General features: G+C 38.2%; 2 protein-coding genes across 2 annotated transcripts; one reads left to right on the forward strand and one right to left on the reverse strand.

Moving 5' to 3' along the window:
• Positions 1-4,138: 4,138 nt before the first annotated feature.
• On the forward strand, positions 4,139-5,215 carry LOC136753952 (lysophosphatidic acid receptor 6-like). The gene is made up of 2 exons (XM_066710331.1): positions 4,139-4,786; positions 5,057-5,215. The coding sequence occupies exons 1-2, from the start codon at positions 4,139-4,141 to the stop codon at positions 5,213-5,215; spliced, it is 807 nt and encodes a 268-aa protein (XP_066566428.1).
• Positions 5,216-6,029: 814 nt separating this feature from the next.
• Positions 6,030-13,894, reverse strand: aadac (arylacetamide deacetylase). The gene is made up of 5 exons (XM_066709534.1): positions 13,366-13,894; positions 10,692-10,917; positions 9,980-10,049; positions 8,855-9,026; positions 6,030-8,757 (listed from the first exon to the last, which is right to left on the reverse strand). Exons 1-5 carry the CDS (start codon positions 13,501-13,503, stop codon positions 8,149-8,151), a joined length of 1,215 nt encoding a protein of 404 aa, XP_066565631.1. The 5' UTR covers positions 13,504-13,894; the 3' UTR covers positions 6,030-8,148.
• Positions 13,895-27,347: the final 13,453 nt, after the last annotated feature.

Below are 27,347 nucleotides of genomic sequence, written 5' to 3' on the forward strand. Positions count from 1 at the left end.
ACTATTCAAGGAGGGCCTAGGCACACTAGTAGGAACTATAGAAACGTATGTTGAACCAGGAGTAAAGCCCAGATCTTTTAAATCCGGGCCTGTGCCCTATGCACTGAGAGACAAAGTGGAGGCAGAGCTTCTGAGAATGGAAGAGGAAGGAATCAAACTTGTGTCTTTTGCCCAGTGGGCCCCAAATGTATTGATGGTGAAACCAGATGTATTAATTCAAATCTGTGGGAACTATAATGTCACAGTCAACCTTATTTCAAAACTGGACAATTATCTGAGGGCTTGTTGGCAGTGTTGGGAGAAGTTCAGAAATTTACAAAGCTAGACATGTCTAAAGCACATCACCAGATTAAAGTGCGAATTAACAGCATTTAATACACGGAGGGCTGTATTACAACCTCACTGCTTAATGGAGTTTCTTCAGCCCAAGGCATTTTTCAAAGAACAATGAAAAGCCTGTTGCACAGCTTTTCACACATTGATCACAAGGAAGGATGATGCAAGTCACCTGGATAATAAACCTGGGCATAAACCCTAGAAGTTTAAAAATATATACATTGTAATCTGTATTGGATTATACACTCACCTAAAGGATTATTAGGAACACCATACTAATACTGTGTTTGACCCCCTTTCGCCTTCAGAACTACCTTAATACTACGTGGCATTGATTCAACAAGGTGCTGAAAGCATTCTTTAGAAATGTTGGCCCATATTGATAGGATAGCATCTTGCAGTTGATGGAGATTTGTGGGATGCACATCCAGGGCACGAAGCTCCCGTTCCACCACATCCCAAAGATGCTCTATTGGGTTGAGATCTGGTGACTGTGGGGGCCAGTTTAGTACAGTGAACTCATTGTCATGTTCAAGAAACCAATTTGAAATGATTCGACCTTTGTGACATGGTGCATTATCCTGCTGGAAGTAGCCATCAGAGGATGGGTACATGGTGGTCATAAAGGGATGGACATGGTCAGAAACAATGCTCAGGTAGGCCGTGGCATTTAAACGATGCCCAATTGGCACTAAGGGGCCTAAAGTGTGCCAAGAAAACATCCCCCACACCATTACACCACCACCACCAGCCTGCACAGTGGTAACAAGGCATGATGGATCCATGTTCTCATTCTGTTTACGCCAAATTCTGACTCTACCATCTGAATGTCTCAACAGAAATCGAGACTCATCAGACCAGGCAACATTTTTCCAGTCTTCAACTGTCCAATTTTGGTGAGCTTGTGCAAATTGTAGCCTCTTTTTCCTATTTGTAGTGGAGATGAGTGGTACCCGGTGGGGTCTTCTGCTGTTGTAGCCCATCCGCCTCAAGGTTGTACGTGTTGTGGCTTCACAAATGCTTTGCTGCATACCTCGGTTGTAACGAGTGGTTATTTCAGTCAAAGTTGCTCTTCTATCAGCTTGAATCAGTCGGCCCATTCTCCTCTGACCTCTAGCATCAACAAGGCATTTTCGCCCACAGGACTGCCGCATACTGGATGTTTTTCCCTTTTCACACCATTCTTTGTAAACCCTAGAAATGGTTGTGCGTGAAAATCCCAGTAACTGAGCAGATTGTGAAATACTCAGACCGGCCCGTCTGGCACCAACAACCATGCCACGCTCAAAATTGCTTAAATCACCTTTCTTTCCCATTCAGACATTCAGTTTGGAGTTCAGGAGATTGTCTTGACCAGGACCACACCCCTAAATGCATTGAAGCAACTGCCATGTGATTGGTTGGTCAGATAATTGCATTAATGAGAAATTGAACAGGTGTTCCTAATAATCCTTTAGGTGAGTGTATATTACTTCATAATAATAATGCCGTTTTGAATTTAGTAAGAACCTTTTCCTTGTGAACAGCAGTGATGTCCCTGTTGTTCTAGTTGAGTAATGAATGCATTGATTTTTGAAGCTAGATCATTTCGAAACTTCAAACAAATTCAAGTGAGACGTAAAAGTAAAACAAATGAAAGGCATACAGTTTTAACAATTAAACAAAACACAGCAAAATCCTATAACAATGCACTCTGAGTATTAATAGTATCCAGTATTAGTATTTCAAATGATACATAAACATATCTTAATGATTAAAATTGTCTGTGTGTGTGTTTGGGGGTAGCCTACATGAATAGGCTAACAAGCCACACTATTAAATCACTATTATGTGGTAAATAATAAAAGGAAAGTGGATTCTTTCACAGTGAAAACTGGATGTTTTACAGAAAAAAAAAAATCTGACAAAACATGGAAAGACATCCTGTATCTTACCTTCACAGATGATCACCGACATCTAATTTGAAATTCCCTCCAGGCAGAATTAAAGGGGTGATGATGTCAAAACATTTAAAAATTATACTCTTTTCTGATTGGATGTTCGAATTGTTGAACATCAGGAACCCATTTCACTCTGCAAAATCCCTAAAATTATGGTTTTATGCATCTTTATGGATTGCTATAATACAAAGAAGTTTACCACTCTTCCAAATCAATTGATCAAATAAGCAACTTTTAAAACTTACGACGAAAATTGAAAAACCTGAAAAACCTGAAAAACTCGCTCTGTCTTTGCATGTGAAGGATATAAACACAGGCCCACAGGCCAAACCCACCTGCCAATCAATGGGTCTAACGTTTGATTTGGTCTGGACCACTGATAAAAATAAAATACTGTTAATATTTAGATTAGTAAATGTGTCTTATTTTTAACCAATACATCAGTTATATGGTTTATTTTCATAGTGCTATATGTATGTGACCATTTGAGAATGAACTTAATATTATCTTTGCAATATAATGAATGCATTAATTTACTTTATTGTAATGAGAATAACTAAATCAATCTGAAATGAAGTCACATAAATTTAACAGTCTGAAAATAAAGTGTATAACTGACATTGTTTTAAAATATGATATAAAAATAAGACAACGGTTCCTAAACCTTTCCTGGAGTACCCCCTGTCCTGCTGGGTTTTGGTTTGGTGGTCCAACTGAACTCTTAATAGCTTAATTTAATCCTTAAGTGAACTAACAATGTAATATACAGTTCAATTAATAATTAGGTTCGGTTGCAACAAAAAAACAGGAGTCCCAATAGACAAACAGTAGCAGAGCAGGAAGGTAAACATTTGTTTCAGTGTTTTTTATTTTTAACATGCACTAATAAAACTATTTTAGCTGTAGGACATTACTAGTGTACATATTTTACTGCATTGGAAAGTCTGTCAGCTCATTATTTCCAGGAACTGATTTCTTTCATGAATGTTGTCATTACTGCATAATAGGAATTTGTTGCAATACCCTGACAGTTTGTGAAAAAAAAAAAAAAGGAAACTTCTAGAAAGAGGAAACTAGACCCCTTGGACCTATCTCATCTGCCAGCCCATCTGGTTTAATTTATTTGTCTACTCCAACAGTTTTGCTATCCCTGAATGTTTAAGATATGACAAGAACTTCCAAAGACGTGCTGATAAAATAAATAATAGTTACACTGAAACCCTGCATCAGAGTGGTGGCCTTAATATCTAGAGGTCATCACCTTCTATTGGTAACAGATTGGGGCAGTTTCTGTGCCGTCCAATTTTGAAAGAAATTAACGGCAGGGGAAATTGAACAAAGCCAGCCTTTATCTTATCAAGAAAACATGTATAATTATGTTTACTCACATTTACAAGAAATGTGTCCAAACACTTTTTTTTTTCCAGGGTCAATTCTTAATCATCCTTTTACACAGACTCTGTAATTCTGTGTGTGTATATAAACATTTCCACACACAGCCGTCCAGCACTTACCCTAATTGTAACCTTATCAATAACCCTAACCTTTCCCTAGCCCTAGTATGTATGTATGATTGCTGCAGTTATGCACTGGATATGAGAAGCTGAAACAATTAGAGATTAGCTAATTGAAGTATAAAACACTGAACCCTGTAACTAACTCTGGGTGTGTAACCCCCCAAAACAAGTCAAGTGTTTCCACAACTGATTCTTCTATATAAATTACTTCTCTTAAGGAATATGTGACATTTGAAATCCCCTACTACACTACATGTATTTGTGGTGCACATAAATAATAAAAAATCATTATACAGCACTGAAACAGTTTTATTGCTTGTCTTTCAGAAAGCAATATAAACAAACATGGAAAACAGAGCCGAGTTTAACATAACCTCGGTGGGAGACAACGCATCTACTGTTACCAACAACAGCCATCTCGAGTGCAACTTCAAGGACGACTACAAGTTCACAGCATACTCGGTAGTGTACTGCCTGGTGTTCACAGTCGGTTTAGTGACCAACGTTACTGCTCTTTATATATTCTGTCGTCTGGCCAAAAAGAAAAGGATGTCCACAGTCTTCCTCATGAACCTGGCTATAGCGGACCTGATCTTCATCCTGACCCTGCCATTCCGTATCTTCAGCTACATGACGAAGACAGATTGGTCCTTTGTAAATACCGCTTGCAGGATTTCCACATACATCTTCTACGTGAGCATGTACTGCAGCATCTTCTTCCTCACCAGCCTCAGCATCTGCCGTTACCTGGTGATGGCCAGGTGTGTGAAATTTCAGAACAACCTTTCTTATAAATGGCTGCTGGCTCTTTGTTTGGCGGTGTGGGTTCTCATCACTGTGGCAATCATCTCCTATGTGTCTGTCATCACTGGGTTTCAGATAGAAGTCAGAAGGTGTTTTGAGCCCTTAACTCCATCCTCGTGGGAGCTGCTGTACCGCCTGAATCTCTATGCTCTTGTGATAGGATTCGTCATCCCCTTCTCCATCCTTTTGGTTTGCTATGTATTAATGATAAAGCACATTGTACAAACCAAAAAGAAAAAGAAAGGGAGGGATATAGCAATGATCTGTTTGGTCTTGACTGTGTTTTGCATCTGTTTCTTACCTTATCACATCCAACGGACGGTGCACCTTCACTACATAATCCATCATCAGAGCAGTTGTGAGCTTCTGAAAGCTTTGCAGAAGACGGTCGTTGCCACCCTATGCTTTGCTGTGGCCAACAGCTGTATGGACCCACTACTTTTTGTTTTTGTGGGTCAGGGGTTTATGCCCATGCTCAAAAGTCTTCTGAGAGTCTGCGTGTCCCACGTTCCCAAAACCTCCTCCACAGGTCCATCAGCCTGCTCCACCAATGCCAGGAATGAGCTCCCAATCATAGGAAGTGAAATAGTGCCAAGCTCCACTTTAGCTAACAATTAAGCAAACGTGTCCATCGGCACACAAAACTATGTTTTCATCCACAAAATATCACTAAAACACTGTGTAATCAATCTAGGTATAAGTTTAACTTCATTTAAGTTTGCATACCTACATGTATCTGCATCCAAAACTCAGGCACCAGTCCGTCATCACTGATCTAAATGTATTTGCCAAATTCCTTTCGGTTCACTGTCCTTGAGTGTCACAAATATTCTAATGTTCAGTTACGTACATTTCTGGCAAGGAACACAAGGACATAGAGCAAATCTTCCAGGTTTATGTTTCATGCTTTGCACAGTGGGTTATCTGTATTTGTTTTTGATTAATTGTTCTGTGTACTGGTCTCAAGAGTTTTTTATTTTATTTATTATTTTATAAAGATTATCTGTAGTTATATATACACAGAAAGATCAAGCCTAATCTAACTTCACCTTTCTCTATACTCTGAAGGTATTTGGCAAGAAATGGATTGTCTAAATAACTTGTCTTAATAACACCATGACCATCATTTCAATTCCTGTCACTGCTCTCAACTGATAAGTTTTAACATACTAAAAGATAATATTAACTATTGTGCTTGGTCTGTTACAAGTTTTGTCTTCCAGTGTAGTTGAGCAGCCCCCGAATTTCTTGTTTCCTGTGAAACCTTCTAAGGTTTTAATACTATCATTGCTGAATTATGCATTCATTATTCTGTTAATCACTGCATCACTTGTTTTTCTATTGCTAATGTTTACTTATCGTTAGATCTGTAGCTTTATGTATGAAAATAGACTATGACATTTCCAGAAAGGGACGTTTTTGGCCCATGATCTTCAAGAAACTAAATGAAATACCTTTATTTTTACTTCAAAAGAGGTCACATGTAGTTGTACAACATTCCAGAATAAAGGGAGCATTCTAAAGAGCAGAGATTAGGGTGGTACACATGAAGGAGAATAACACGATTAAAGCAGCAATCTTAAACATGAGAACTTTGCTTGCACAATTCAGAACAATATAGAGGCATTATTTACAGATTTATTGATTAATGTGTATACATTCCTGGTAGTGACTGTTTTTTCTCTTTGCCTATGGGTCACCTCTAAGTGGAAATATTACTGTCAAAACTGGTACGGTGGTATATATATATATATATATATATATATATATATATATATATATATATATATATATATATAAACATAAATATAATAACTTTGCAATTACCCTTAGCTAAACAAATAAAGCGTAACTGTTTGATTTTAATCACTTTTAAATGTGACACATTGGCCCTACCTTCAGTTCTGCCAGAAGACCATATTAAGACCAGAGGAAAACTTTAGACAATATCTGAAAGAACCCGTACAAAAATAAGATCCAAGATCGTTGGAGGTGGGTTCAGTTTATTGTAAGAGAATATTAGAAAATAAGCACATTGTCTGAAAAGAAGCAATCAACAACATATGTACAGGAATGAAGAAGTACACACAGCTGAGCATTTTGTGAAGTAAATTGCAAAACAGTGTAAATAACCCTTGTCAAGTCTGCTCAACTGGATAGTCGAGACCCTTTGGCCTTAAGATATCATTATTCCATGTACAGGAAAATATGACTCTGACCTATGTGAGCAATTACAGAGTTTTTCACTTATGTCAGACTGATAAAATGCTATTGAGTGACAGCTGGAAGCTTAACTCAAGGTTCTGTAAGTTTCAGCAAAGAAAGTTCTAAATGGGAGCTAACGTGCCCTTCAGCACATAAATTGAAATACTGCGTTTCATTATATTCACAGTATTTTTCTGTACTGTTTTGGCTTTGGCTATTGCACTATTGCAGCATATTGGAATGAAACACAATATTTCCAGTTTGTGCTGGGGAGGGGGGGGGGGGTTGGGGGTTCTTAAGGATGCTTTATGACTGAACTGACACACTGCATTTGCTATTTTCTCCTGGGCTCCAGAAATGTGTAAATCACTGTCTGATTGAAACAACAGTTGCTCCTTCATTTTAATCCAGAGGAGACAGGCTCAGCATCAGTCTCTCGCTCCCTCAACTATGCAGGGTGTAATTTGATTTGGAAATTGCTGTGTTATGTAAACCTCCACAGGTGGTCATACTGTTCATCGAGATAGGGTAAGGAGAAATAAATATACATGAACCTTATGTGATCCCAATTGTATTTTCTGAGTTTCAAGATAAGACAATAAACAATCCTTGAACATTCAAAACCCCCGAAACATGTGGTCCATGAAAACCGACCCTAAACTAACCAGTGAAGAGTTCACCGACATGGCCAAGAATAACGCACAGTAGCTTGACGGTAAAGGTAAATCAAACTCAAAACTCCTGCAGTTTTGTGAGCTCCGTTTTAGTTCCCAGTGACAGAAAGTAAGTGAGTGCAATCATAATTGCAATAGGTTTTTAGGTGACCATAATGTTCTGAAACCAACATTCTTACATTGAAAAAGAAACATCTCAAAACATAGATCAGATATTCAACAATCACAACATAAAAAACTGTAAAAGGTTGCATTGATGTAATAGTATTAAGTACGAACACCAGCAATCTCTCCATTATAGCAAACAGAAATAATACAAAATATATTAATAATAAGGGGAACAAAAAGGATCTGTATAAGCAGTCAGCATGCAACCAAGGAACAGAACACATTACACTCAGACCCTCACACCAAAGATTATTGATTTCAGAGCATGTGTGCTGCTACTGTACACCATTCAGAGTATCTCTCTAGACATAGTCATCATATATGTGTATAAGGTATTTCCTGTTTTTGTCATTATTATTATTATTATTGTTATTACCTTGTTTATCCATCCCTATTGGAAGTTGTCAAACATTAAAGGGTTAATACCACTCGGGTCATAAACAGAGCCGAAAACAAACCACTACAGCAGCGACACTGTCAAAGTAGCCTGAAAATGGCTGGCGATCATAGGTTTTCATCTAGCCACCCGATGTAATTGTTTAGCATCCTGTGGCCGATCTGGAAGTCAGTCGGCCAGACCGTGAACATCATTGCTCCATGGAACCCACCTTTGTAATGTTCATGGGTCACCTGCACCCCTGCTCTTCGCAGGCGGGTGGCGTACATGATGCCATCATCCCTCAGGACGTCATACTCGCAGGTCATGATGTAAGCTCTGGGCAGCACCTTCAGCTGGGCGTCCTCCACCAGCAGCGGCGAGGCTCTGGGGTCCGTGATGGCCGATATGGTCTTGGAGTTGTCGGAGCTCCCGGTGCTAGGTGCGGTGTAGTTGTAGCGGAGGCGGTACGTCTCAGGCAGAAACACGCTCCAGTTCACGAACTTCAGGAGGTGGGAAGACTCCAGGCTGTTGTGACTGTTGGTCATCATGGCCTCATAGAGGGATTTGTCGGTGGTGAAGTACTCGCTCCAGAAGCGGACCATCAGCGTCCTCGGGAGGATGGGCATGTGCGCGTTCTGCTGGTACGAGGGGGTATTCAAGTCCAGGGTCTGGAGAGCAGGGTAGAGCAACGCCTGAGCCTTGAGCTCCACCTGCTGCTCAGGATCTTGCTGGAGCTGTATTGGATGGTACACAAACGCAAAGTGTGATGATGCCACAACTGCCAACTGGATTGTATTGGTCCAGAGAAGACAAAGAAGAGAAAGGATGTACCTGTTGGGCCAAGGCTGCAGCCAGATTTCCTCCAGCACTGTCTCCGGAAACAGCTATGCGTTTCACATCCACAGAGTACTGGGCCAAGGTAGCATCTTTCAAGAAATGCTTTACTGCACCGTACACATCATCAAATTGTACTGGAAAATGATGAGCTGGCGCTAGTCTGTATCTATAAAGACATAACAAGTGTCAAAACATAGAGAAGAATGAAAAATATAAGCCTGCCTGTAATATATTAGCGGCCTGTTCATAAAGTTATATCTATGACATTAATTACAGTTGGGTAACACAATCAAATTCGATTTTCAATATATATTTATATGAAAAGCAAAATGTTATTTCTAAATTATTAGCCTAGTTATCATCATGATTTTATAATTTATAATCATGTCTGAAAAACTGATTTAGGGAAATGAGAGTTATACACCCATGAGTTTCAATCCTTTCCACCGGTTCTGATCTTGCCATTCGGAAAACATCAGATGTTTAGTCATTTACTACAATCCAATGTAGCTTTCCTATGTAAAGAAGAACTTGACATGTAGCTGAGTCTTTGTTTGTAAAACACATAACAAAGCAGTGTCATTCATATGAAAACTTACAAAGCAACAAAATCATCTATGCAGACCACATGACAAGGACATGTGCTTAGCAATATCAAAACAGTCTGGACTGTTTTTCAAAGTCAGACATCCTTGATTAATACAGAGCAGACAATATGAGGTTTACAGCGGTTGCAGTTCTAACCAAAACTCTGGTTAAAGACAATAAAGTCAAAAGACTTTGTTGTTCATCTAGTCTCTTTGTTAATTACAATCCTCTAGGTTAAAAGGGTAATTAATCAATTCAAGGCTATGCATGTCTCTCTGTTTGCACTTTACCACAGTAGAACAGGCCTTTTCTTAACTTTTTATAGCACATGTGCTGCTATTTTACTTCACAATACTTCTTAAATATCAAAATTTTTGACAGCTAGTTAAAATGAACATAGCAAAGCCCTGTTATTTCGAACTCTAACGTTTAGACCGCAGGGGTAAACAAGACCAGAGCTCGGGACAGAGAGAGGCAACATTTGCTGAGTGTTTGGGGAATCCCTGTTACGGAGCAAGATAGCGTCCTTACTCCACAGAAACAACGACAGCATTGAGTTCGTTGGCAATCCGTCGAGCAAGCAGATCATATGGTCCCATTCCTTGAAAAAAGAAAATGTAAGAAATCATTGATCAAGGCCTGAAGCAGTCCTTTAGTTCTTCCTTTGACACATTCTGGTGCAATTCCTTATCTGCCTTAACTCATGTTTGCTATCCTGTGATTGGTCTAAAGCTTCCAAAGGGCATGCTGTCATCTCATTACACAATCCATTTAATTTCAATCTCTAACATGCAGTAATGAAATATTACATAGCCAGTTGCATAATTTGCCTATATAATGCGTTTGGGCATAAAATGCTGAAGATGCAATGGCTAGTTCAAATGCCACATGTTAGTTGGACATGACCTTACAGGGGAGTTCACCAAGAAATTTGGGCTGACCACTGCTGAATGTGAATGTGGTATTAGGACAGTCCTAGTCACCCCTGGTCCTTGGACAGGGCCTTCTGTTTTCTTTTCAAACTGAGCTAGCAGCTTTTTAATTGAACCCAACATGAAATGCTCCAGGCTGTCTGCAGGTGCCAAACTACAAACCTGAAAGAGCAGAACTGCCCTGTCTCCGCTTCCGTCATGCACTGCTTCTTCTGTGAATAAAATATCCTCACTTTCTCCTTTCAGCCCATCTGTAACTTTAATCTAGAGGTATATAATAATAACAAGAAGAATCAAAGAAGTAAACCTACTGGAGCTGCCTAAGCACCAGCCACCCCCGTGCAGATAGATGACGGCTCTCCGCAGTTCCCCATTGCTGTGGCGGTGCGGTTCGTACACCACCACCTCTACCCCGTTGAACACAGACTCCGTCACTGTCACATTGTTGTCTGTGGATAGCGGCACGCGCTCTGCAAAGGTGATGAACATCATCACACCCATGTAATCCTTCAGACCCACAAGCTCTGTGAAATCTGCCTAGGAGAAGAAGAAGAAAAGAACCGTTTTAAATTGTTGAAGCTTAGTTAAATACTTGTCGCACTGGCTAGAACCTTTAGCTTGGAGGATTTCAAATACATGAACCAAACACCCACAAAGTTGTCTCTATTCCAGGATAAAGAGACAGACTTATTTAAATCTCTCACTGTATGGCTTAGATTTCAGTATGGAAGTTGTTGAAATGTTGCTTTGAAAAATCATTTATTTAAACTGACTGTGAGGCAGTGGGTAGGGGAAGTAATTTGGTGATGCACAGGGCTCTGATGTTGGCCTTGAATAACATAAGACAATTGTATTTCTTAGGAGATCCCCTTACTCAGGGCAACCTACAGTTGATACAATATATCACATTATATCTGTTTTTTACTGAAGCAATCAAGGTAAATGACCTTGCTCAAGGGTTCATCAGCAGTGCCCCCCACCTGGGACTGGTCCCACCACCCTCCACCCAGGAGTCCTAACCACTACTCCACCCTGCTGCCCATCACGAGCATCACTTCACATTTGGTCTTGCAAAATGCTTGCAGAAACCCCTGTTTTGTAGGTTGTCAGTCATTGGAATCACAAGAGAAGCACTAAAACTCGGAGTTGAACATAAGCATCAAAACCACGCAGCTGGATATAAAGCAAGCAGGGAAGGAAAGGGAAGGAGAGCATGTGATATCGGTTTCTCCTGTAGGCAAAATATCCCCTGCAGAGTGAAATAGAGGATGAGGCTGTGATGACTTTATTAAATATGCTTTTCAGGGCCCACAGCACACAGAAGTGTTTTACTCTGAAGCCTTCAGAACCAGAGATGAGCACAGTCTCTGCACTATGTTGTTTTTTTCCCCTCCCTTGATCTCAGAGGAATATTTGTTTCTATGCAACTAACGCCTTGGTAGCATATGCACCAAACCTGCCCCACCAATTAGAATTCAATAACATTCAATATCAGTACTCTTAATCCATTGTATGAATACCTTATAAAGACTAGCCAGCCCTTAGGAACCCATAGGAGACATATGTCACAAACATTTAACAGGCTTAGCAAAACTATATTCCCAATTACTCAGGCATCTGTATTTGAGATATATGTCAGACTAGGTTCCAAAGGGTTAACCTGTCTACTAAAGACAAACAGCTTAGCTTGTGATGTTGATGTTTATATTGGTTATATATGTTCACAAAATCACAATCCTGTACCGATATATACTATCATTTATTAGGCACAGGAAAATAATTTACAGATGGCTTCTTATTTTAAAGTCGCATGGTTTTCAAGTGTTGGAACTAAATCAGAGAAGGTTGAATAATGTTTCAGAGTCTATGCATTCGCTCTCTCTCAAAAGGTTAACTCCCCAGGTACACTTAAACAGGTCCCCTTTCAAGCCCCTGTGCTCCAGCTTCAGCATGTCCAGCATGTTATAGATTTGTTCAGTTAAAAACACCTACACCTGACTTTACTGGATCAGCGTTAAGGCATGCAACACACCCACACACACAGGTAAAACATTAACAGAACAGAACAGAAGAGTATAGACATTGTATAGCTGGATCAGATGAAATATTCAAACGACTGCACAATTGAAAAGGATAAGAAAAAGAACACAGATGGAGTGAGGAAAGCCTATTTCTATTTTTAAGTGCTTTTTATACGGCATCATTCATGTAACTCGTGATGTTACCAAAGAGCACTGATGGTTACATTGTACAACCTCGCAGCGTTTTTCCCTTCTCCTTTTCCATGAAACACTCAGTCTCCACACATATAGAGAGGGATTGAAGGGCGAAGGTCTCATTTACAACAAACACAATTAACTTCACCTGAACATCAGAGCAGCACAGCTAATAACAAGAGGCAGAAAACTTTGCAGGCGCTATAAATATCGCTGTCCGTCTTAATCGGTTCACTATGCTGTATTGAACAGGCTGAGGTTTTCCCTAATAACGTCTATACTTAGAATGAACCGAGAAGAGCCACAATAGCAGGATTATGAAGAGCTGACATGTCGAGGTGATAATGTGATAACGACATCTAAGTATAACTTGACATGCACTGTGCATCTGTTAGTGATGACAGCTGGGCTGGTGTAAGATGAAACAAATCAAGACTAATATAAACAACAAACAGAAACAACACCAATAATAAGAATAAGAAGAACAATACTTGAATAGCAATGACCTAGGTGTTTTACACACGCAGTAATAACCAATAATACAATTATTAAAGAGCAATGATGACAAACAAATAAATCAAATGCAAAGTACTCAAACACCTTGATTGATCCGTAGTTATAAACAAACGTAGCATGGGGAAATGCAGATTGGAAAGGCTGAGCACTACTTGAATAGGTTTAAAATTAAAACGAATTGCATAGTATATATACACACACACACACACACACACACACATACATACATACATACATACATACACAGACCTACCAGATGACTTAGACTTCTGAAGAAAGAATCAGCCAACATCAGCTTCCATTTCTCTTCAACTCCATCCGGAATAGGAGAGTAAATATAATAAGCAGTCAGTGCTCCTGTGAGCAACAGAAATATGACTTTGGATCCCATTTCTGCTGACAAATGCACTTGCTTCTAGAGGGCAGAAACAAGCTCTGTGAGTCCCGGGCTTCCTGATGAAGGAGTCCCTCGGTCGGGGAAAGTGTAATCTGGGATTCATCTTGGCTCGGGGCCAGGCAGATATGACAGCACGTGTTAATGTCATCTGATCAAGTCTGATCAAAATCTGTCATCAAGGCGATTACACCCGGACCCCGCCGTGCGCTGCTTGTGGCGGATACAACTTCTGTTTTTGAGTAATGTATAACTTCCCACGGTCTTATTATTTCTTCTGCAAGGTAAGCAAGCACGTGTGTGTGTGTGTGTGTGTGTGTGTGTGTGTGTGTGTGTGTGTGTGTGTGTGTGTGTGTGTGTGTGTGTGTGTGTGTGTGTGTGTGTGTGTGTGTGTGTGTGTGTGTGTGTGTGTGTGTGTGTGTGTGTGTGATCCCAAACTGAAACCCGGTCAGATCTTCTTATTAATGCCCAGCCGACGAGTTGCATGCTCCTTATGGGACAAGTAATGAGCAAATGACATATTAATTTTCTATAAATAACCAGATCGCGTCGGATTACACCCTGTACATCCTGTCTGCTGCTGCTGCAAACCTACATTTTTTTCTGGGGTTGCACTGACTTCTGGTTGCAAATCCCTCAAGTTTGAATTTTGCAGTAAAGATTTAGGTTAACCTGCTGTGTGCATTGGCCATTCACTTTGCAAAGAATCGGAAGTATATTATTAAGTGCATTTGTGAAGTAAAACATGGTTATGTTATTTGTTATTTCTTAAATATATGAATTAGTAAATAAATGCTTAACTGATATGACACTACATTTATTTATTTATTTATTTATTTATTTGTTTGTTTGTTTGTTTGTTTGTTTGTGTGCGTGTGTGCCATATTCAATAATATATTATTCTCTCTTTGCCCTGGCCCAGTTGTTTTAAACAAAAATAGGCTAAACAAATAAATGTCCTTTCTGGTGCAACACCCTTGCTGAGAAAAACAGTTTAGACTAGCTAAACCAGTCTTTTTGCTGGTGGCCAGTTTAAGGTATGTTTTGGGCACTTTCATGCTGGTTTTAGCTGGTAACCAATTTATGATGGTGTTTCTTGAAACAATCATCTGCCAGTTGACCTGTACACCCACTTCCTCAAACCATGCCACTTTTCGAAATCAAACTAAAATGTAGGCTACATGGTCTAAATTTACACCAAATAAGGTTACATTCATTCAATTACTATATAAAAACAAAACAAATAGGCATGGAATTAATTGTGTTCTATTTATTATTAAAAAGTCAAATAATAAAATCAGACAAATTGTAAGCAATAAATGCAAATCTAAAATTAGCATTAATTGGAAATCTAAATAAACAGTAAACCATCACCTGCACTGAATAAGGTCTACCTGAGCTCAGAGGTTTCTTTGACTCAGTTGGCATATCTACCATCTCTAATCTGTGAGCCTGAGGGTACGAACATTTCACACCTTCTAAATTGACAGAAGAGCAAAGTGGCAGAACAGCAAATTGAAGCAGAGGAATTATACTGCTAATATGGCCACTTAAATAAAGCAGTAATACAGGGTCACGAACCCAAGTATTTCTATTGACGTGTGCCAAACTGGTAAATGAGTGAGAGTGCTGGTTTGATTTATCTTCCCTGGGTGTGTATGCTGGTGCACCTCTCTCTGAGACTTATTTGTGTTTGAAGAGGAAGACAAAGAGTTTCCATCTCCTTGGAGAAACAAACAAAAGAGGGAGAGGCCTGGAACGGTTTATGATTCGACCTTTGTAAGACACTTGCGAGTGTGGAACTTCAAGACAGTGTAGCTCACCCTGCTGATGATAATAAGGTTGAAAGTCTGCAAACCCTTTTTAAATTAATAAAATTCCCAGAGGGAGAGAGCAGAGTTCAAAATACAAGAGCAGCAAAGCTTTTACTTCACTTCACCCGATGGCAATATTGTAGGCAAACAGAAAGTAGGAAGAATGCCCCCATGATTGCTGAATGTAGGTTCCACTGAGCATGCTTTCAGAGTGCACTCCAATTTTGTGATGAGTTTACTCTCTTCGGGGATTTGCAGCAAATACAAGCGAAATGAAAAAAACAACAGGCACTAAACTGTATATTTTAGTTTCCTGTCCTCTCCTTGAAGAAACAGCTGCAGTTCAGTTCATGAAATACGTGAAAAATGATGCTGTTTTATTTTGTAAACACAGAAAAGCATAGAAATAGACACACCCACCCACCACATTCAGACATTAACACTCACTGTTTCTTTTCTCTTCTTGATTTAATATTTTATTTGAAAACGCAGTGATTCTACTTACACTCCTTAGGTGTGTGTGTGTGTGTGTGTGTTTTAAAGTTAAGTTTAGAAGCGGGCTACTTGCTTAATTGAAAAGAGCGGGGGAGTCAAAGTCAGATGCGTTCTTGCTTTCTTTCTTGTTAGCTGTCACCTGATATTAAGGCTCAAGAATGAACAGCAGCTTTGTGTAGCCAGACTTTATCCTTTGGGTAAGAAGTGGGCGATTGATGGAGTAAAATGTTTTTTAAAGCGAGATCAATGTGATTCAGTTGGATATTGTGTTATTTTTGGACCTGTCTCAAAATCCTTTTAGGTATCCAAACATTAATTTATTAACTTGGTGTTTATGGAGTTAAGCTGAATGCTTTTCAGACACTCCTTCTTTTTGAGGTTGTTGCTTTTCAAAAAAATAATAAACAGATAATAATATTAATGAAATAATAATCATAAATGACTACAACAATTATAATACAGTATGTGAAATATAATGATGTGTATATCAATGCTGCATAATTGAAGGACTTTTTGGATGCAATTCTGTTCTCTTCATACAGAAACTGAGACCTCAGCTGGTATGCAGTCTTATTGGAACAGACTTGATAACAGATGCTCCCCGGTAATGTATATATGTAACAATCAGAGCTGTTTTAGGAGAAAAACATTTAGCGATAGTGATGCTTGATGTGTTGGTTCCCACACATACAAAACACTTCAGACTTCAAGGGGAAAAAGCCATCAGACCCTTTACACCCACAACATATTTTTTTCTATTAAAAACAAAGCTGAACTAAAAAAACAATAATCTCTGTCGTTTTGGCGGATTACTCAGGAGAATTATACGTCTTGTCAGCACTTGAACACATACATCTGAGTCTGAAATCCCCTACAACGATCAACACATTGATGACAATTAAAAAACCTGTCAAAGTCGCTCAATATCATATATCCAGGAGACTGTGAATGTCAAATAGTGACCTTATTAAAACTTCTCCCACGGCACACTGGTGTGGTTTGGCTAGTTGCTGAGCCAGCTCACAAAACCTACTGAGAGGACCTGCTCAGTGGTAATGTGTTTAAGGCTTGTGTCAGCTGCGAAAAGAAGTGGAACTACTTATTTGTTTTCTTATCTTTCTTCTGCAGTCTTGACGTTTTCCATCAGCTAATGTTGCAACAAGAGCATTTAAAGTTTAATTTGTAAGTCTTCCGTTCTTTTACTAATACTTTAACAGCACATGACCAGAGAGGTCTTTATACAGATAACTGCATATCAGCCTATGCTTTGAACATTTAATTTTTAAAATCAATGTAATTTTTTTTTTACAATAAACAGTAATGGTAAGGCTTTACATGTTGTGTGCCTACAGTGTTTAGAAGGTAATTAGCTGCATAAATTGAAGAGTGAGACACCACAGAAAAATGAATGGACACGCTTGTTGAGGTCATTACTGGCTGTCCTTCAAAGAAACCCTAGGCAGTCTACACAGCATTTGGCACCGTAAGTGTGTTTGCTGCTCTCACTACACCCCACGTGGTCGATGTGTGCTGCTCTCGCTGGGAAACAACATGCTCTTCAGTTTTCTGTGCTAACAGAGGAGACGTGAAGGGAGCAGGCATACTATCTGGATTTCTTACTTTCCAAAACACAAGTCTTCTGCAGACCCTATACAGTTATCAAAACTTGTTGATGCTGAATTGTACCATTGAGTCATACTGTGCTAGAAATTAGAGATTGTTGAACTTTAACAGGCAAAATGGCAGTAGAGTTGTTTTTGGCAGTTTTAAAATAAGAGAACATGAGACAAGTTATAATATGTCAGTCAGCTCACCGTGCTCAGTTTGCTGATAGTAGCACACTGAAGCTGACCGAAGTGTTTAATAAAAATATGGTTACATAATGTATTGCAAAGACACGTTATTCTTTGTGTAAAGAAGTGCTTTTCATTTTCAGTCATAAACATATTCCACCCTCTGGCATTAGCTTCATTTTGGGTGTTAGGTAGTTGTCCAGGCTGAATTGATTGTATACCTAAATCAATACATCTATTGCACCTGCAGGTATGTTTTCACTAGAGGAAAAAAACAAAACAAATGTTCCGGTCTTTACTGCTTGTATATGTTTCATTGTCAGTAATGTAAATGGATTCAGATACTTTTGCTCTGGGCAACACACATGCTTATCACCCATAGCCAAAATATTCCAGAACATATTGTCAAACATGATTTACTTGTCATGCACACTGCCAGAGTGCTTAGCCTCCACAGATTAATACTGTGGGATGTTTCTTCATTTTGTAATTTAATTTTTTATTGTGAGGCTTATTGTGTAGAAATACCCTTGTGCAAAATCTCACCCAATCTTTGGAGCTGAGCTCATTTAAAATCTTCCTCGTGTTGATTTATCATATATATGTATATATATAGAGAGAGAGAAAGAGAGGGATTTAAATATTGCACAAAGAAAAAGTAATAAGTAGTAATGTGCTGCTGGCTAGATTTGATGCTATTGTACAATTCCATTTTTGGTAGTTTTGAAAGTGCTGTATATTTTGACATATGACATTTGCTAGGCTGGAGTGTGGCAACAGTCTCTTGTTGCCCTTGATTTTAAAAATGTAAGTGGGTTATTTGATTCATTGTGATATGAGGACCACTTTTCATTTCTGTGGAAAATAACAAAACAAAGCATGGCTTACTGATTTTCTCTGCAATAATAGTATATATATATATATATATATATATATATATATATATATATATATATATATATATATATATATATATATATATATATATATAGTTAAAAGTATCCAGTCACTGCATTGTAAGTTAAGACTACAACAGATGAGGTAGGCCTACTCACTTCTGTCCAGACACCTCTTGATATGCAGAATACAAGATGTAAACCCCATTCAAACCCCCCCGTCCCCTGTCCCCATGATCAAAACACTGCACTGCCTCTGCTCCCTCTACGGGGCTTGACCTACCAGCCTCAGGACTTACAAATGCTGATTATACTAAGAGAAAGATTAATAACAGAAAGTACTCAGATGCTGCCTCACCCTTCTCGATCTATGGCTGTTGATTCCCTTCTGGGTCTAGTTTATAGTTTAAAAAACAAAAGCCCTTTGAGAAATAGGTTATTTGCTCAGGCTTTCAACAATGATATACATTCTGTTAATTCTCCATTGGCCTTTAAAACACACAATAAAGACATTTGTTTTTTGTTCGAGGACTTGAAATGATCACCCATAAGGGTCTGGTTTGTTGTTTTCACCACATATTTATCACACATCCTATTTTCACATATAAGCAAGTGTGCTTCAATGATACTGTGTTCATAATTGCTTGCAGACACAACTATTAACATTTTCACTATTTTGTGTAGCAACATGGAGATTGAAACTCCCACACAAGTATGTATTCCTTGCAGAAAGTTATTGGAAATCGTTTTGTTTTCCCAGACATTCATATAAAAAGCACTCAATCCAAGACAAATTAATGATGCCATTCGAGTTTTGGTGACTCATACATTCATACATAACTGACATTCACAAATCTAATAATCATTCACATATAATTACTACTACTAATAATAATGATTTCATTTTCAATGTTGTCACCAGATACATTTAAAGAAAAATAGCACAGTAAGAAACAGAAAATATACAATGTTAGTCCTAATTAGAGTAAAATTAACTAAGAGCAAGTAAAAACAATACAGTGCAGGGTTCTGTTTCAGGGCAGTTACGGGTACTTGGTTACACCAGTGCAATGTGCTGTGGATGAGTGTCTGGTATCTGTGTGCCAAGTTGTGGCAGAACTGCTTGTTCGGGTCACTTATCAGATTACCTGCAATGGAGGGAATTGAGGGGGAAGAGATGTGGGGCATTAAGCAGCAGCAACCCCAGTAAAGACATGATTTCAAGGACAAGTTTTGCAAGAGGTTCTTATTCAAGTAGACTTTCCATGTATTATTATTCTCTATATATTTGAACACAAGGTGGCAGTAGCTAATAGGAAAGTATCAACATAAATGTGTAACTGTTTATTTCATTATTAGTGTTATTAGTTATGCATTTTTGTTTAGATTAAGTAATCAGAAACATCCTACAAATAGCTTAGGGGTGTTTTCAATTTAATTTCAGTGGCTTTTGAGTGGGATTATTGTTGGCCAATTTGCTTTGTTGAATAGATGTACTGTAATAACTTGCAAGGTCTCAAACCAAATAATAAAACCATATCATTTTAAGTTTGCCTTGACTATACTGGTGTGAAACATCAACGTATGTCACAACCTGTCAAGGCCTTATGATTGTACTTGCTTTGTCCGTCAATGTGACAATGAAATATTTAAGTTAGATCGTTGGCGCCCTCTTGTGTTGTATATAAAAATCATATATATAATCTATCATACAGCACTTCATCCCAGGGTTGTACCATGTACTGTGCAGCAAAATCGATCCACTATTAATCAAATTAGAAATATTCATGGCAATATGGTTGTATGTGTTATGTATATTGATTATGAATATTCACTAGTGAGCTCAAATTATATTTTGTCAAAGTTTTAGGTTTACTCAGAAGGCTGTGTATTATTGTTTCCTTTTCCTGTAGATTGAGTTATATTACATTTTATATTGATGATAAAATAGTAACTTACTTTTACTTAAAAAAACAAGTCTATTTATATGTGTAATTGGTTAGTGTTAAAAGGAAAGTGATTCACATAATCATTAAGTACAGATCCTTTTGCCAATACTTTCCTATTGTGTAAGGCAAATAAAATAATCCTTACAGCATGTCAGCGATATACATGTCAGATCATTTGTCTAGTAATTAGAAAGCAGAAGGCAGGCCTGCTCTGAAATAGTAAACTGCAGTAAACTTTGCTCAGTTCAATCACTGAGAAAATCTTTCAGCAGTAGCTATTTGTCAGGAAATGAATTCCTTGTTGCGTAAGATGCTTGTTAGTATTAGCATCAGTTTTCCTGCCCTGCTAACATGACAAGACACTGCCCATACAATAATAAATACAGTTATAGAAACTGCTGAAATAAAGACAATCACATCTACTGAGTACTGTTTCAATTTAATAAGATGCAGCATTTATAAACAAACAAGAAACTAGAAAACAACAACAACAAAACACTAAGGTACCAGATGTTACTGTACTTTCTGTTGTTAAAAGACATCAAAAGTAGCACAAAATTGATTAACACAGCAACCTGCATGTGGCAGGGAGGAGGTTAATTGTCCCTTCCTGCCTGCTCATGGACTGCAGGTGGCTGGGGTAATTGATCAATTAAGGTCAATCAACCCCAGCCATCTGCTATATAAGGAGGCCTCAGCATCCCATTAGGAGAGTTGGTGTGGGAGGAAACCTGCCCAGTTTGCTGCTTTGGTCTTTTTGTGGCATGGTGAAGTCCTTTGACCAGCCCGTGTCTTTTTGGTTACCTGTTTTGTGGACCATTTCTGTTGGCCCTCGTGCCTGTTTATTTGTTGTATTAAAGGTCTTGGTTTTTGTTTACCCATAGTCTGTCTCCAAGCCTCCATTACTGGCTACCCTGCCACACTGCACTAAAATAAAATTAACTTGAGTGAACAAAACTAATCACCATGGTTATACTAGAAGAACATGCTTCTGGAAAGCTCCAATACCCAAGAAATGAGTCACAATTGACAGTTCAGAGCTCTATTCAGAATAAGCATTACTGTATATTTAGATTGAGATTTGTTTCCCTCTACTTCCATTTCCTTCTGAACAAATACCACAATGCTAATGGGGAATGCTAACATAGTTTTTACAAAGAAATATTTGGACACCCAGGGACTTACTGGCAGTAAATACAAAATCATAAATGCTACCTATAAGCAGCATTTGAAAATGTACATGAACTTTAAAATGAACTGACATATGATTTCTAGATTAGCTGACTTCAGTGCAGACTGGTTAAATGGGGTCCTTCTTAAGATTTAAACACCAGGTCAGCACCTGGTTCTGATAGAAACAGGAGCCATTGATAGTCCGTCTGTAGACGATAGAAAATGTACTGGAGCTTGAAAATTATTACAACTATAGGTTACATGAAAAGGAAAAATAAAATAAAAAATAAATAAGCTAAACAAGTCATTGTTTGCAGCAACAATATGCAACATGGGATACATATTTAATATTATAGATGCATACAATACCAATGATGTGTGCCTTATATCTGTTTTTTATTTATTTTGCCACAGGAAATCCAGGAATTTGATGAGTTGCTGGCCAGCTTTTTTAAAGATGGTTAAGACAGGGCAGTTTTTACATCACTGTCATGATTTTATTTATAAATAAATAAATCATTTGAATTTGCCATTGGGAGACAGAAGCATGTAAAGTTAGGAGAAAGTATTCTGTTTGTTTGTTTTTTCTATATTTTATCTCCCTTGTCATTAGAAAACAGTAAGTTAGTCTCCCAATTTCCCAAACTTTCCCAAACAATTCTTTACTGTCATATTAACATAAAGCCATTCATCACTAGACTCAGACTAGCTATATATTTCCCTCTGTACAGTCAGGGACCAAAAAAATAAATAAAATAAGTAAAGAAATAGGAATCAAGAGTATTTTTTGCACATCTGGTAAAACCACTAGCAAAAAGGCATGGATTATGTTGCTTCTTTGAGTCTCGGGCCAGCCAAGTGGCTGCTACTGATTTGCTGCAGAGACTTCTGACAAAATTCCCAGATAGGTTACAGAAAGGTAAGTCTGGGTTATGATCAGCGTTACCAGTGAAGTCTGGCATCACAGTAACAGGTAGCTCATATATGATATGAGGTTTTACTTTTCCGTGTTGCTCACAGAACATCTCCACATTATCAAGAGAACAATATCCCCCAGGTTCTCCTTTATATGTAAGGACTTCATACACGGATACACTGACCAAGCTAAATTGTTGGGGCTGGTTTTTTGGCAAGTTAATCTTTTATTTGCAAAATCTGGTATTGTAATATGTTTCCATCAAAGAGGTATGGTAAACCAGGATATAACCCTGGGGAAAACCATGACAAAGCCCAGTTCTGGTAAATGCACACTATAAGCATGGGAATCTGCTAAATGATGGTGCAGATCTACTGTGGTAAATGTTCTGAGCAGATCCCGCATTCCCTGAGAAGAACACACGTGGAGATTTACAAATCCATATGCCCTTCTGTGTCTGCCGATCTATGGAATATAACAAAGAAAAACAACGGCAAACCTTTGTACCCAAGTCGAACAATGGCAGCTGATGAGACAGAGTTTGCATTGGTAGGAGATCCTTGCAACTATGAGTGGAGGTCATGTTGGGACCACAGTGGAGCACAGCCTTTGTTTTTAGCACTTTGGTTGATACAAAGGTATGAAAAGAACCATAAAAAGGAGTGGTGGGAACAGCCAGGGGTGCTAATAAGTAGATACATGCAGAGATCTCACTGAATATTAGGTCAGCGAGTGCGACTATATGTTTTTATGTAGGAAGTGACCCTGAAAGGCTCAGGGTTACCCTGTCATCTCAGAGGAACGTTTCCTGTTGTGATGAATATTCTCTGATCAGTAGAGTGGAGACTGATTAGCATCTATACTGCCGCTGCCCAAACCTGAAGGTCAAGGGTTGAACGGTGCTGCATATGTAGACGTGTGACTTCTTCACCCTAGTCCACAAGCAACCGGCCCACACGCTGAGTGTGAGTGACAGCTGTAACCAATCTACCGATGAGTTTTGCACATGGGTCCTGGCAGCACCTGAGCCCAGACCACGGCCAATTCAAGGCTGAAACACAATCACTTGGATAAGGACAAGAAGATTCTTGGAAATCTTTCAAACAACAGCATAACTTAAGCAATTAGGGGGGAACCATCCTTCATAACAAGGGTTTGTGCACAAAAGGTTGACCTCATCTATTCCCTTACCAGAGAAAGTCTTTGTTCGGTCTGGCTTTTATTATTGATTTCCAAAAGGAAACAAAGTGGTCTGTGTTTTTCTAAAAGATGAGCAAGTTTGTTAAAAATACAACTCTCAGTCCAGCTTTGTTCAAATGTGTTATGATTATAAACATTGTATTACATTATTGTAAAAAAGCCGTATAGGTAGGGGATATGGCTGCTTTCCAGTTGTAGTTTATTTCACATGCATTACATACAGATGCAAACTCTGCCAGATTCTTACAATGCCAAGCGACATGGGACTTTGGCTTTGAGTCAAGAATGCTCTTATGAAAGCTGGGCTTGTAAATTAAATGAAGATGATTATGGAACCTTAGGAAATAATGTATTATGATTGATGTTTTTATTATGTCACCCCAGGGTAAGGGTGCTTGCTATGAAATAAATAATAATAACATCATTAGATCCAGTATTGAAAATAGTTTCCATAATGTCTGAAATGTGCTTTTCAAGGAAATATACAACAGTGCATTCATATGTAATTGTTTTATATTTTGCGATATTAAACCAATTTGATGTTTTTCCCAAAAACTGTTAGATTGTTGGATATAAATATGGATATAAATCACAAAATAATACAGCAGATAAAGAAAAATCAGGTTTGTAATAACTTAAAAAACTTAACTTGGCAACAAATCTAAGCAACTAGGCAATTTATTGTAATATACTAGTAAACTATTTTGAGTTAAAGCATGGTACGGTAAGTTTAACAGTAGAAAACTATATGCATGAATGGAATTTGGGAGGTATATTGGGGGACGTGACTTTGTTTAGAGTCTGTGGACCATGAGGGATCAGATTAATTTCACACAAAAAGCACTGCACACAATCCATTTGACTTTCTCTGGTATTTTTTACACAGTCATTCATAGCTTAATTATATTACAGCACTGACAGCTATCAAAACAAGAATTTATTGTTTTAACCTTATCTGTGTTAGACCTTTTTTTAGATCAATATATTTTCCTTCCAATGTTTGTTGAGGCACAAGAATATAACTTTGGCTCCTGCAACACTGACATAATTGGGCTTACTTACGACTACACTATAAATTTATTTTGCAAATGGATCACAGTTATCTGATTCTTGTGGTAAAGCAGAAACATATGGAGAAGTGCATGATAAATAAGATCATATGAAATAAAACTGACAAGTCTCAACTGATGACTTATAAGCAGAGAAAGCAGATGTTGCAGGGCAGTAAATAGCATTTTCTGCAAGTTTCCTGCAGCTATGCAGGAATAAGAGAATAAGACTATGGCAACAGATCCAGGTCCCTGCTCAGATGAGTAATATTATAGAAATAAACAGGTGAGATGGTTTTGCATTTCATACGTCTTCCTTTCAAAAACCATAAATATCCTGCTGAGATGAACCTGGGATACAGTATTTCAATCCAAGAGCCTGAATAAATGGTTGTGTTTTTATACAATAAACTAATATTAGAAAAGCTGAGTGTAATCACCCTTTGTGTAGACAGGCTTCAGACATCTGGAGAACTATAAGAGCATTCTTCAGTATTGTGAAGACCTAGTGATTGGTTAATTCAAAGCAGTCTCAAATTAAACATTTTGATAGTATTATTTCACACTAACCTTTTCAATCTAGTCTATGGGAATAATGTGAACAGATAAATCAATAACTTTCTGTTTAATTACAACATAATGGTGTCAATTTTATGGCCACAGAATTCCCTACAAGAGCTTGACAACAGTTGCTGTTTCACTCTCTCACAGAGATGTTAGGACAGATTCACTGTCCAACGGTGTGAGGCACAGCAACCAGACCCAGGGCTGTCTCCGGATCAAGAGGAAATGAGACCACACTGTTTTCATTGCACCCTCCTTTGATAAACGTTTGTTGTCTTTCGAAACTAACATGAAAAGTTAAACTATGCTGTCCCTGAAGAGCAAAACACAAGTTCAATTGAAAAATTGTGAAATAGAAAGAAAAATATACCAAAAACCATAAGAAATCAATACTGGCTCAAGAAAACACAACATCCAGGACCCAGACCTTCTAAGTAAAAATAATATAACATAGAATTTTAAGTTCACTCAAAACTAACCATAAATTTGACCCAACACAAAGCTCAAACTCACTCTTATTTCTAACCTTAACCATAAAGTTAACCAAAATGTACCTGAAGCAGTCAAAACCTTTTCACCACACCAGCACTAAACCTACAATTACATTAACGCAGAACTGAAAATGAATTTCAGAAGGTTTGTTAGTGGCCTGAGTTTCTTTTCTCTTCAAGTGGAACAGTTCAACAACAAGATACCTCTCCACTGAGAAAGAAAGTTATCTTTAAACAGCAAGAATAAATCAACATGCCAGTACATTGACAGCTCTCATCTATCTTCAATGGGAGATTAATGTAGGACGTGTTCATTACACCCCAGGGATCAATATCAGTTCTTATCTTTCCTCAAACATTAAAGAAACATTTTTTGCAATCCTATATTTTCATGGATCTAGGATGTTGTGTGTTTAAGTTCTGTTTTTGTGGTTCCTTCTCGGGTGAAGGGGTTGGAGGGGGGGTGTCTTGCTTTTGTTATGTTGTATTATTTGTTCCACATTTAAAACAAAATAACAAAATGATCACCAAAAAAATTGATCTAAGATGTTGGAGAGAAGAAAAGTCCACTAGCAAACAACATTCCCAAAAAGTCAGAACATATCACAGGCAATTTAATTATCAATTTTCATTTATTTTACAGAGTGATTAAAAATAAGACAAACTGAAGTCCATACCAGCCTAAAGACAACTATTGTGAAATAATTTGTATTATGTGTTTCTACTGTTTTATTAATCTGTGTGTATTTACATATGTATTTATGAATTTCAAGGCACTTTTTATCTGACAGAATACAGAAGCTTGTTTCTCTGCTGGTTGATTGACTTGAACAATGAGTAATGCGATATCCCTGTTGTTCCTTTGGGATATGAGGATATAGCTCTGAGACGTTTCGTGTGTCTAGGTCTCTCAGATATCCTGTGGTGTAGTTTTGGGTTCTGGAAACCAGATTACAGATAGCAAGAATTGGGATTTTGCAGTTACCACACAATGCTAAAACTCCCTTCAGACTGTCTCTCTTAGAACTGGTCTGAGGTCTGTTCCTCTGATGGTTTACTTTGTAATTACTGTACAGATGAAAAACACTAGTGGACATCTTCCCAGATTGTTATGAGCATTTTGGTCTACCCCCTTTTCTCCCCACAGTTCTAGTTGGACAGATATAATTGAGACCCAGAAACAAAGACTGTCTCCCATTGTATGACAGTTTATTAACCTAAATTCCAGTGCCAAGCCACACTGTGCTACTAAGCATGAAAGTTATACTCTCTCCTTCTTTTGTTTAGTTTTTTATACATATGAAAGTATTTCACCAATCCAACACTACAGGCAAAATGTCTGACTTCAATAATACCTGCCATGAAACCTTCGTACCCAAGTCATTAACAGCTTCTCCCATAAATTTAAGTGGTTGGCCCCCGCAGTGTGTGGAACAGTATGACACAATCAGTTCACAAAAACGTCTCATATGATAAAGTCATTATGAGAATCACTGTTTTA

The sequence above is a fragment of the Amia ocellicauda genome, chromosome 7, assembly GCF_036373705.1.
Source record: "Amia ocellicauda isolate fAmiCal2 chromosome 7, fAmiCal2.hap1, whole genome shotgun sequence".
Classification (NCBI taxonomy): Eukaryota; Metazoa; Chordata; class Actinopteri; order Amiiformes; family Amiidae; genus Amia; species Amia ocellicauda.